The sequence below is a fragment of the Eleutherodactylus coqui genome, chromosome 2 (assembly GCF_035609145.1).
Source record: "Eleutherodactylus coqui strain aEleCoq1 chromosome 2, aEleCoq1.hap1, whole genome shotgun sequence".
In the NCBI taxonomy this organism is placed as follows: Eukaryota; Metazoa; Chordata; class Amphibia; order Anura; family Eleutherodactylidae; genus Eleutherodactylus; species Eleutherodactylus coqui.
This window is the reverse complement of record NC_089838.1, coordinates 132,381,682-132,395,432: the sequence shown is the minus strand read 5'-3', so window position 1 is coordinate 132,395,432 and position 13,751 is coordinate 132,381,682. Positions and strand designations below refer to the sequence as shown.

Genomic DNA, 13,751 nt, shown 5'->3' with positions numbered 1-13,751 from the left:
CTCCGTGGACCGCAGCTCTTCTGTGCGGTCCATTGCCGATTCCAGCCTCCTGATTGGCTGGAATCGGCACGTGACGGGGCGGAGCTACACGGAGGCAGCATTCTGCACGAGCGGCTCCATTGAAGAGAGCAGAAGACCCGGACTGCGCAAGCGCGGCTAATTTGGCCATCGGAGGGCGAAAATTAGTCGGCTCCATGGGAACGAGGACGCCAGCAACGGAGCAGGTAAGTAAAAAACTTTTTATAACTTCTGTATGGCTCATAATTAATGCACAATGTACATTACAAAGTGCATTAATATGGCCATACAGAAGTGTATAGACCCACTTGCTGCCGCGGGACAACCCCTTTAAAGGTTTTTTTCAGGGAGAATACTATTGATGACCTATCCTCAGGTTGATTGGCTGGGGTCTGTCGCTTGGGACCCAGTCTGATCAGCTAAGAGGGCGCATGCTGTCAGCGCCGCAAATACACAGAGGTCGGAGTGAAAGTCTCCGCTCCAACCTCTGTAGTGGCCGGCGCTAGTAACTGCAGGCACGGCTCTCATTGAAATCCATTATGGCACTGACAGCATGCATTCGCTCAGCTGATCGGTCAGGGTCCCAAACGACGGACCCCATCCAATCAACTATTGATGGCCCATCCTGAGGATAGATCATCAATAGTATTCTCCCTTTAATCTAGTCTTGTAGGCATGTGCTGCTACTGATAAAAAGCAAGTTTCTCCAAAACTACTGCAGAGATTCACATAGACATATTACTGTAATCAATGTGCCTATCTCTATGTTGTGCTGCCCTCAGAGGGGTGCAAAGAGATGGTGACAGGGTCTCTTTAAGCATGCATACTAAAGGTCAGCTTGTGAGAAATTACATTTGGAAGGCTTATGTCAATTTACATACCTTTGCAAGTTGACAAGGGCAGTGATGCATTTGTTTGTGCTGTATTATATCAAATACATTGTGATAATCAGTCAAAGGTTCACTAAAGAAATATCACTGACCAACGAGAAAAACTAGAGGCTGATTTAGACACAATTCTCGCTCAAATTTCTCAAAGACGTCTTTAGAGCGAGAATCAGTGCGTTTAACAGCAGTGACATCTTGTAGTTTTCGTTAACGAATCCCTGATCGTTCTTTCAGCATGCTGAAAGAGAACTTTCAGCCTCATCAGGAGGTCACAGCGGTATACCGCTGATACTATTGTTTCAGATGTATATGGCTCCGTGAACACAGCGGTCCAGCTGTGTTCTGCATACCCCGCACGGAGCACACAGCTGTATACCAGCTGAGCGCTCCGTGAACAGCCGGGGTATGAAGAACACAGCGGTCCAGCTGTGTTCTGCATACCCCGCTCGGAGGGTTCAGCTGTATAACAGCTGAGCGCTCCGAGCAGAGAACAGCTGGATGCAGAAGACAAGTCGCACCGCTTGTCTTCTGCATACCCCGCTCGGAGCGCAAAGTGATCACTCAACGTTGGAGCGATCATCTTGCCCTGTAAATGCACACGATTATTGCTCAAAAGACATCTTTTGAGCGATAATCAATGTGTTTAAACAAGGCTTAAGAAACTAATTGGGCAACTGCTTGTCAACAAGAACTGCAGCCAGTGAAAGACACTACTTGCATCTCTGCATTAGCATGAAGATCAACAGTCTGAATACAGTGCAAAAGGGCTGGGGGCACTTATTTAAATGTGTCAACAGCATCTCTACTCACTCCAAAGAGAGTTCTGCTTCAATTAGAAACAGGTTGAAAGAGACCCGGGTTAAATGATACACATGCATGCATAACCTTGGTAAAGTATGGCAAACCAGTATGGTGATCCCATGGAGAAAAAAAAAACCCTCTGTGCCCCTAAAAGAAATCTTAGTCCACCCCACCCAATCTGGGAGCCTAGTATGCCGACTGATCCACTATGAACTTTCGCAACTGGGTAAGACTAGTTCAAATTCAAAAATTCCACTTTTTGATACATGAACTAATATATGGGATGCAGGCTTCATACTGTGGGTTTCTTTTGGTACTTTGCATGTGGGAAGACAGCGTTTAGTATTCATCTGGTGCTCAATATTGCTTGGAGACATTTGTTTTTGTCTGTAATTCATTAAGTTTTAAATGGGCATTTTCTTTTTTCTTGTGTATTGCTGGTGGGGGTAAAACCAAGCAAAGGAGGCACATTGTGAGCATGCCTATACTTTTTTAAATCCACCAAAACATCAACGGGCTCTTTCACATTGATTGTTCTGCACACACTACGGCTGCGTGCAATAAAATAGGACCTGCTCCATTTTCCTGCGTATCTGTGCACCAAAGGGCCCCACAGAGGTTCATGGGAGGTACACAAATGCACAATACATAAGGAGTTGTGTGCAACACTGTTCTCTTCCCCCGCAATTTTGCACACATCTGGACCCTATGAGGCTAAATAGCCTTTTAAATCAGGGGGTGTGACGCGCGTGCATATGAACAAGCCCTGTGTGCGTAAAAGCACACAGTACGATGCACAGATACACACGCAAACCAACCTCATTCACTCTGCATGAATGCTGCACTGAGGAAAGGTTTTGCACATATGCTCGTCTGAAGCCACCCTAAAAGTTTATTCACAGAACCTGGTCATGTTGTGGTTTGCTCCTCTATTTTCCAAAATCTGGTTTTCATAGAAAATAAACGTCCTCCAATGTCTACTGTGATGGCTTGAAGTGTATATATATATATATATATATATATATATATATATATATATATATATATATATATATATATATATATATATATACACATACATATGCATACATATATATACATATATACATATACATATATACATACACATATATACATATATACATACACATATATACATATATACATACACATATATACATACACATATATACATATATACATACACATATATACATATATACATACACATATATACATATATACATACACATATATACATATATACATACACATATATACATATATACATACACATATATACATATATACATACACATATATACATATATACATACACATATATACATATATACATACACATATATACATATATACATACACATATATACATATATATACATACACATATATATACATATACATACATATACATATATACACATATACACACACACATATATACATTAAGGCTAAAATATAAAGACCATAAAGGTCTGTTATCAGGGCTGACAAGTAACCTGGCCATGAAGTGGTTACTACTAAGATACTATGAGGTTAAAATGCAAAGAATTCATGACAGTAAATAAAAGCTCACTTGTTACATTTGAGGACAAAGGCACAGGAAAGGAAAGCACGTCTAAGCAGGCGTGATTGGTACAATTAACAATTGAGCACAGCATGGCTATAGTGAATCCTATTTTTGGGGGCACATTCCTTGTGATTTCCGGCACTCCATGCAACATTGGGCACGGAAGCCGAGTCATTTAAAATGCAAACTGGCTGCAGCGGTTCTATTGGAAGTAAGTAGAGCACAGTGTTCCAATCAACAATAGGGAGAGATGACAGATGCAAACAAGACGCTGGAAGGAGAAGGAAGAATTCCAAGAAAGCCACATCCTTGGAAACCCCATAATCTGAGCCTTGAGGGTACATTGCAGTGCTCATCTGAATGCATGTCTTAGCAAGTGTGATAATGAACAAAACAAGCTAATCTGCTTGAATGAAGTTTACTTCAGAATTTCAATTAGAAACCTTTAATGAAGTTTAAGAAAGTTAACAGGGAGAGGTAAAATCCAAAAGAAGGAGCTCATTTTTAACCAATTCAGGTGACTTTAGTAGTGATACCCTTATATTGCTGTTATTGATTGTTGCAGTTCCCAAATTTTCAAGCATTGCAGAAATCAAAGTGATTTCTCTTAGGCTAAATAAGTACCACATAGAATACAAAAAATATGGTAGTCTGTTAAGACGCACCTGACCATAAGACGCACCCCAAGTTTGTACAGGAGAAAGAAGGGGAACAAAATTCTATATGGGTTAAAACTTTCTTGATAGTCTAAAGCGACTCACGCAAGAGTAGCACTATAGCTCCACGTATTTTTTTGTGGTCTTTCACATTTGCATTTTTGCACCGCGTATTTTATGCATGCAAAATTGCACACAGCATGCCCTATTTTTGGGGCTTCAGCGCTTATTTCGCACACTAAATAGCCCATTGAAATCAATGGGGTACGTAAAAAAATGCAATAAATATACAATTGCACGTGTAAGGGCTTATTCAGACGACCGTTTATCAGCTGGGTTTTCACGCCCAGCCGATATACGGCGTCTCTCTCTGCAGGGGGAGGAGGCTGGAAGAGCCGGGAGCAGTGCTCTGAGCTCCCACTCTCTCTCTGCCTCCTCTCCACCCCCCTGCACTATTTTCAATGAGGAGAGCCAGGACGGGGGCGGAGCTAATTCCCAGAACTTAGCCCCGCCCTGCCTCCTCTCATTGCAAATGATCCGCTGTCCCACTGGAGAATAGTGATGTATTTAGAGAACAGACCACCCGCTGTTCTCTAAATACATGCAATGAAGTACTAAAGGGCTGATTTAGCCCATTAGTACCTATGCAAAATGATTGCTCAAAACCGTCAGTTTCTGACGAATTTTGAGCTATCATCTTTGTGTGTAAATGCACCTTTACACGGGATTGTTGGGTACATTAGCACCAGACAGGAGCGACAGTTTGTCAGGTAACAGAGTTGGAGCGACTGTAGATCTCTCCCAGCCGCCTGCCTCCATTCACAGTGAACAGGCAGTTGTTCAAAGATTGAGCGACTCCTCTTTACACTGAGCAAGAAGCCGCTCAGTAGTCATTCGGTGTCAGCGAGCTGATAGGGAATGACTAGAAACAACTGATGGACTTCTCGCTCAGTGCCGGTCGGAGGCAGTGTGTACACGGGCCGATAGTTACCCTATTAATCTCTCAAACGAGCGAATATGGGCAACTATTAGCCCATGTAAAGGGATCTTTACTCTGTGCTAACTCCAGAGTGGGAGTAGTTTTTACAGGGGAAAAAAAAAATTTACTCACATCTTCCCATTCCCCATGATGGGGGTCTTCTGAGATAATGGTTTACACACTTCAAGATAGGTAATAAATGACAACGGAGATTTCCAGTTACTACAACCTCATATTTGCTGGGAACGAAAATAACCATGGTGTGCGTAAATGTAACGCTCGTTTAGAAGAAACAGACTGTATGCTGGTTATAGGAGGATCTAATCTAATGTGGTCCAGTTAATCCCACCCATAGATCTGTGGTCTAAATGGAGAGACTTATTGGTCCATCTTCTACTTTGTGGCATGGTTTGAGAGAGGCTGACCCCACCCCTTTGGAGTTTTTATAATTAGTAACACCTATTGTGGTCTATCGCGCGAGATAAATGCAGGCTGCTGTGATGCGTGATTTTTCAGGAACACACATAGCTGACACTCAAACATTGCATGAGCAAAAATGCGATATCGTCGCACGTTTCTCGCAGTGATATCGCGCTCGCCCATGTGAAGTAAGCCTAATGCAAAGGCAAAATGTGGTTTTCTTATAATTTTGTACAAAATATTTGTGTACATAGAGACATCCGTTAACGAGTCAGTCTTGCCCATGTTCACCTCGGCGTTCTCTGAAACATCACTGTTCTTTATAACGAGGGAGCCTGTGGATATTACATGCTACTCATGGTTGGGCAGCATGAAAATGCTAACTGATTCCCATTAAAAGGAAGTCTGTCACGTCTTTTTTAGCCATATAAACCCTATAGACTGTAATATGTAGCGCTGCATGATTAACAGTATTATTTCCTCCCTTGGGGGCTGAAAATATAGCCTTCTAAGCACTTCCTGCGCTGTATGCTAATTAATGGTGGACCATCCGATGGGCGGTGAACCTCCCACTGCGGTCCAGACTCCCTGTTACTCCTAAAAACTCCCCCTTCATTGCCGATTCAGGTCTTCAATAATGGCTGCTGGAAATGTCATGCGTTCCATCTATGGTGCACCCGAGCCAGCGGTGCGTGACGTCATTCCAAAAGAGTGCAAGTCAGTGTTTGTGACCGCTCCCTCAGTGTGATGGAGGCATCAATCAGCAATGAAGGAGGAAGAGAGGGAGAGACTCTGAACTGCAGCACAAGGTGAGAGTCCAGCATTAATTTGCCTACAGCAAGGGAAACTCTTAGATCTCCAGTTGGGAGCCTCCAAGGGAGGAAATGAAAGGTACCGTTTTATTCATTACGTAGTGCTACATAATACTGTCTAAGGGGTTTCGATAAAAAGACCAGATCGACTTCCTTTTTAAACGAAATCTTCCGTGGAGATGAAAGTCATAGCTGATCACTACTACAGCCCCGAAAATAGTTAAAGACGCTCATAGCATTATACCAAGAAATGTACAGAAGGATGCAGAAAGAAAACATAGCAAATACCTTTTTGAACATCCTGGTGGAATCTTCGCTTATCTGCATGAAGCGCATTATAACGTTGTTTAAGTAAATATCACTCAGCGTTGCGTGATCTTTGCTTTCTCTTCTCACTTGGTTCAAAAGTAAATACCAGCAATTTATTGGAGACAGCAAATTCTGGTCTTTCCTATGAAGAACGACAACACAGAATTAGTAAGTAGGAAAGAAAGTTCATCACAGGTAGAAAAGAGCCTACAAGCAGAACACAAACAACTGTAAGGCTGCCTTCACACTGGCCATAAAATTGTGCGATGTTCGAGTGCGAGTGAAAATGCAGAATGATGAAATCAATGATTTTCAATGGTTTCCTTTATATTTGCAATTTTTTCACTCATGCAATGTTGTGAGAAGAAATTAAATTGGGGGATGTCCTATCATTCTGCGTTTTGTGGGGGTTTTCTTATCCCCCATGTTTCCCTGCGACGCCTCCTTTTTATCACATTACAAAACCCAAACTGGTGAGTTTTTAACATTAGAAAGTCCTATTGACTGTCGAGCTAAACAATCGTGGCAAAAATCGCACAAAAAAAAACTAGCACGGAAATTGCAAGTGGCAGCCATGTTTTTGTGGGAAGAAGCAGCGTTGACTCTCAAATAAATCGCGGGAAAAAGTTGCGATTTTGCCGCAATTCTCTCATGGCGATATCGCAATCGCCAGTGTGAAGGAGCCCTAAGACAAAGCTGTACACAGATGATCATTCTGACTGCAGCTGGTATTTCCTATTCCCTTCAAATGAAAATTACGATATAAGTAAAGAGACTGAACTTGGGGGTACAAAGTTTGCCAGGCATCAGGTGTTTAGTGCATAAGCAACCGAATCAGTTAGGTTTAGGGAACATTTCCACATATTTTATCTGAACGGGAAAAGACGCAATATGCTGCACCGCAGCTGCTAATAGTATGGCGCTAGGTGATACGAACAGCTCTTCAGACCAGTGTCAATGGAGAGGCTATAGTGCCGCAGCTCTTTCAATCTCCAGTCTAATAATGTCAGTGGTTTATGCTAAAGGGAGATTCTTAACCCTTTCCAATCCACTGTCTGACGTCTAAAGACATTCTGATTGAAGGCTGTTCATCTCGGATGTTGGAAGATGTCCAGCAGGGTATTCTTACTGTATATTACTGGCTGCTCTGTTGTCAGGGGCCTCTCTGGCATGTCCCATACTGCAGTACTGACTCCAGCCAGCAGATGGTGCCATTGTATAATGGCAGAAAGAGAAAGCCCCCTAGGAAACCCTATATACAAAATTGGATTGCAAAGGGTTAAAACCCAGGATAACCTCTCTAAAATGTTGCAAATATCTGTCACTGTAAAAGTAACAGTGACGCCTATAAAAGATGGTTTGCCGAGTCCAATGCAGAAGGCTGAGAATGCCTTTGTGATGAATTAGAACACAACCTAAAACCTTACTGCCCCAAATCAGTGCCTGGCCTCATACATACCCCGACGGAAACATGGAACCCATTCATTGTGACTGTTACAAAATCTGAAAACCTTCCAGAAAAATGGAGGATATGTTAACAGTACATATTCTACCAGCCTCCTATGGTTATCAAATGAGATGTTCCATAAATAATAATAATATGTATTTGTATAGCGCCAACTTATTTTGCAGCGCTAATAAACAGATAGAGCAGTAATACTCAGGTGTGGACATACTTTTTATCATGTGAACAAAGCACATGCACTTCTCAAACATAGCTAATATTTACAGTGTTTAATCCTGGCCCTGTAAAGTCAGCAGAGGAGGGAGGGGGACCTAGAGAACATGACATATACTCTAAAATGGTATTTGAAAGACACCACTTATTGTCAACGTGTCCCAGAAAACAAGCCCTTTTAGGGTTGTGAGCAACAGAAAAAAACTTATTTTTTTTGTTTTCATCACCAGGCTCAGAGAGCAGGTACTGTGTCCTTTAAATAAAACTATAAAAAAGGTACTTTATAGGAAAGGCTACAAACTCTGAAAGTCAGTTGAGAAAATTAGAGTCCATTATCTTCATACTTGACTCACATGTAAAAAATATTTTAAATACATTCCTATAAATTATAAAATGTTCATAAGATAAGCTTGTGTGTCAGCCCGGACCACAAAGGACAGGAGTTTGCGTTTATTTTCACTTTTTTTTCTCATTAACCTGGTTATTTTCAGTAAAACCATGAGACTTGACAAAAAAAACAAAAAACCCTTAGCCTCATGTCCACGGGGAAAATCAAATCTGCTCCGGATTTGTAACGCGGATTTGGGCCGCGGATGCAGTGCGGATGAGCTTAAAATAGTATTTTATTGCATGCGGATGACACGCGGATGCGTTTTTTTTCACGCGTGTATGCACGCGGATGGCATTTTTGCATCTGCGCGTGAAAAAAAATGCAAGGCCACTGAAAAAGAAGCCAAACTTGTAATCCGCATGCAGATTTCACGCACCCAAATAAATGGCATTTAACACCCGCAGCGGATTTCCCGCACCCCATAGAGATCAATGGGGCCATCCGGAGCGTGATCCGCACCTAAGGCCTCATGTCCACGGGGAAAATCAAATCTGCTCCGGATTTGTAACGCGGATTTGGGCCGCGGATGCAGTGCGGATGAGCTTAAAATAGTATTTTATTGTATTTTATTGCATGCGGATGACACGCGGATGCGTTTTTTTTCACGTGTGTATGCACGCGGATGGCATTTTTGCATCTGCACGTGAAAAAAAACGCAAGGCCACTGAAAAAGAAGTTTTTATGATAACAGGGAGAGAAAACGCATCAATTCTGCCATAGATTTCTTTTTCTTTTTCTTACAGCGTGAATCATGCAGCATAAATGACACACTAAATTTTTTCTGGGGGTCGGTACGGTTACAACGATACCATAATTGTTATATTTTTTTTAGGTTTTTACACTTTTTTGCAATAAAACCCCCTTTTTATTGGAAATCATTTTGTTTCTCTATAGCTGCATTCAAAGTCCTGTAACTTTTTTATTTTTCCGTGGACGCGGCCGTATAAGGGCTTGTTTTTTGCGCGGCGAGCCGTAGTTTTCATCAGTGCCACTTTTGGGTACATAGACTATATCGTAATTTTTTTTTATTTTTTTTATGATAACAGGGAGAGAAAACGCATCAATTCTGCCATAGATTTCTTTTTATTTTTCTTACAGCGTTAATCATGCAGCATAAATGACACACTAAATTTTTTCTGCGGGTCGGTACGGTTACAACGATACCATAATTGTTATATTTTTTTTAGGTTTTTACACTTTTTTGCAATAAAACCCCCTTTTTATTGGAAATCATTTTGTTTCTCTATAGCTGCATTCAAAGTCCTGTAACTTTTTTATTTTTCTAAATACGGAGCTCTATGTGGGCTTATTTTTTGCGAAATGAGCTGTAGTTTTTATTGGTACCATTTTGGGGAATGTACGGCTTTTTTGATCACTTTTATAGCATTTTTTGGGAGGCAAAATGCTAAAAATTAGCATTTTGCCTCTGTTTTTTAGCGTGTTTTTTTACGCTTTTTGTCGTACAAAATAAAAAGCGTGTTCAACTTTTTGTACACGTCGTTACGGACGTGTCAATACCCAATATGTGGGGTTTTAATTTTTTTTTCCCTTTTTTTATGCTAATATTAGAAAAAGCATAAAAAAAGGTGTTTTTTTACATTTTTTTTACATTTTTCTTTTCTTTTCTTTTACACTATTCTAGTCCCTCTGAGGGACTTGCAGTACTGTGCCTATGATCGCTGTCATAAGGCATGGCAGAGCTACTGCTCCCCCATGCCTTATCGCCTATACAGCGATTATAGGCACAGGCAATACAGGACGCCAGTGTCTGGCGTCCTGTTGCCATGGCGACAGGCCGGGCTCTCGCCGGCCGGAGACACCGAGGGAGCGCGATCTCTCTGTCAACTCTTTCCCTGTCGCGATCTACTTATCGCGGCAGGGAAGGGGTTAACAGCGGGGTGGGGGGGGGGGGGGGGGCATGCGGGTGGGGGGGGGGGGCATGCGGGGGGGGGGGGGGGCATGCCCCCCCCGCTGTTGCAGCGGGACGCCGGCTGTGACTGACAGCCGGCTCCCGCTGCAGGATAGCGCGGGATCTTATGTGATCTCGCACTATCCCCAGGACGTACCGGTATGTCCTGTTGCGGTAAGTACCATGCTCCGAGGACGTACCGGTACGTCCTGGAGCGGGTAGGGGTTAAATCCGCAGCGGATCTCATGCACCCGATAAACTAGTATTTACAATCCGCAGCGGATCTCCCACACCCATAGAGGTCTATGGGGGCCATCCGGAGCGTGATCCGCACTAAAATGGAGCATGGCACGTTTTTTTTCATGCTCCAGATTTTTTAAATTCCTTTTTATTGACCATCCGCGGGTATTTATCTACCCGCGGGTGGTCAATGCATCCCTATGGGGTGCGGATCCGCGCGCGGGAGATCCGCTGCGGATTTTAAATGTCATTTTGCCCGTGGACATGAGCCCTAAATGGAGCATGTCCATTTTTTTTCATGCTCCATGATTTTTCTAATTCACATTTATTGACCATCCGCGGGTATTTAGCTACCCGCGGGTGGTCAATGCATTCCTATGGGGCGCGGATCCGCGCGCGGGTGATCCGCTGCGGATTTTAATTATTATTTTCCCCGTGGACATGAGGCCTTAAGGCCTCATGTCCACGGGGAAAATCAGATCCGCTGCAGATTCTACATGGAGAATCTGCAGCGGGTCCCTCCTGCCCCGCGGACATGAGCGCTGAAAATGCAAATAAATGAGAATAAACTTACCTCCGATCCGCTCCGTTTCTTCTCTTCGCGGCGGCGTCATCTTCTCTCGTCGCGGCCGGATCTTCATTCTTCGGCTCGGCGGATGTGCACGATGACGTCGGTGACGTGCCCCGCGCATGCGCCGGGCCGAAGCAAAATGATCCGGCCGCGGCTGAGAGAAGATGGCGCCGCGGAGACGAGAAGAACCGGAGCGGGTGAGTAAAATATGATTTTTGTGTCCCGCGGATCCGGACGGCTTCCATAGGCTTCAATAGAAGCCCGCGGGAGCCGTCCCCGCGGGAGACCCGCATGAAAATGGAGCATGGTCCAGATTTTTTCATGCTCCATTTTTTTTTAAATGCCTTTTATTGACGATCCGCGGGTATTTATCTACCCGCGGGTGGTCAATGCATCCCTATGGGGTGCGGATCCGCGCGCGGGAGATCCGCTGCGGATTTTAAATCACATTTTGCCCGTGGACATGAGCCCTAAAGCAATGTTAGATGAGAACCATTCTGGATGCAAGCAATAGAATGAGCATTTGAAATCCGTAATATTCATTGCAGCGATCATATTCCTCCACGTTTTATAGATTCACTTAGTTCTGTTTGCAATTTCAATAATATCACTTCTTATTCTTAGACAGAGAAAATGAAACAGATTTTCTTTACAGACAGTTATGTCACTGTAGTAAGTGTGAAGAAAGTCAGAGCGTGCCATATGTCCTAAAACATTATTACAGACACAACATGTAGCGGAAAAGAAAAGACTTATGCCAGGCTTTGTGCCGACTCCATCACGTGAAGATCGACAGTCAAAGAACAGACACACATATCCAGGGCAAAAAAAGGGCAACTACCTGTTGTATAACCAGCCGTAAATTGGACTCCTCGTTAGGTCGCTTCCACATGAGCCATTTTCTCTCACGATGCAACAGTGCTACAAATCGCATGTATGTAGAGCCCATGCTTTCCTATGGGTTCTTCCACACAAGTGATGCGAGACTACAAAATCGTGGCATGCTCTGAACAGCTGCGATTTGCGATTTTTTTGTAGCCCATGTTTCTCTATGGACCATTCCTTTGTGTTGTCCTTTCACAGTGGTGACTTGAATTAAAAAATATAATTTTTATTTTGAACTTTTTAAAAATGCACATATAGGGGCACAACACATAAAACAAAAACAAAAAAAGTAAGTAATAGGTCCTCTTTGATAATACAGTAATAGATATTACAGGATTCATTTAGTTAGTTTTATATTTGTGATCCAGAAATTTAAGGTAAGTATAATACGATCTTGATCCAAAACATAAAGATAGCGGCGGATAATATAGTAAAACCGTAAGATTTGGTAAGGGTGAATGATGGACCATCACTTGTGGTCTTATTTATAGTGTCGCATGACGACCATGGATGGAGGTTGATTCAGAATTATAGTTTTTAGGCCCAAAAACAGAAAAGGTGCTAGAAGGTTATCTGTTAGATGAAGCAATTAAATGACAGAATTTCATTTAGGCCAACTGGTTGTGTGGTTCCGCACCGGAAAATCCAATTGGCCTCTTTACGAAGTAGCAGGCTGTCAGGGTTGCCGCCTCTACCATCCGATCTAATTGCTTCAATCCCTTGGAAAGCCAAACATTCAGCATTTCCATTATGGTGTTCCCACACATGGGTTGCTACGGAGGTGATCTTTCCTCCCTATATTGCCAATATGACCCAGTATTCTCCGTCGCAGTTGTTAACGCGTTTTTCCGATATACTGTTTTTTTACAGCTGCATGTGATCAAATATACTACATTGGTTGACAGGCAATTGATGAAATCACGTATTTCATACTGTTTGCCTGTAGCATTCGCAGTAAAGGAGTTGCCTTTCAGAATATATTTGCATGCCAGACATTTGGGATTGAGCGTGTGAGCCAGTTCTTACAAGAGGTGGTTGGTTTCAGATGACTTTTCACCACGTGGTCGCGAATATTCCGGCCACGTCTATAGGTGATTTTAGGGAGATCGGAGATATGCTGTTTGATATCATCATCTTTCTGAAGAATTTCCCAATAGGACTTAAGGATGTTGAAAATTTCCTGGTGTCCAGTGTCGTAGGTGCCAATAATTCTAATTACGTTTTTGTTATCTGGTCGCTGTTTTGGGATAAGGAGAGAACTCCTGTTGCAAATGCGGGCATGTTGTTCAGCTGTGTTTAGAATTTCAATAGGGTATTTACGTTGTCGAAACCTATTGTGGAGTTTGTCACATTCCTTGTTGAAGCAGTTGTCGTTGGAACAGTTGCGTCTTGCCCTTAGGAACTGGCCTTTAGGGATGCCTCGTCGTAGGGGGAAAGGGTGGTAACTGTCCCAGGCTAAGAGGCTATTGGTAGAGGTTTCTTTACGATATAAATCGCTCGTGAGTTTGCCATCTGCTTCGATTTTGATAATGATATCTAGAAATGTCATCGTATTCTCGTCTATTGCAGCTGTAAATCGTAAGTTTAGATTGTTATCATTGAGC

General features: G+C 42.7%; 1 protein-coding gene across 4 annotated transcripts in view; it reads right to left on the bottom strand.

Moving 5' to 3' along the window:
- The window catches only part of SRGAP1 (SLIT-ROBO Rho GTPase activating protein 1), a 170,649-nt gene that overhangs the window by 76,351 nt on the left and 80,547 nt on the right, over positions 1-13,751 (bottom strand). For all 4 annotated transcript variants that reach the window (XM_066591556.1, XM_066591557.1, XM_066591558.1 and 1 more), the window contains exon 3: positions 6,453-6,615. In XM_066591556.1, coding sequence (XP_066447653.1) covers positions 6,453-6,615 — 163 coding nt within the window. The remainder of the gene's footprint in view (positions 1-6,452; positions 6,616-13,751) is intronic.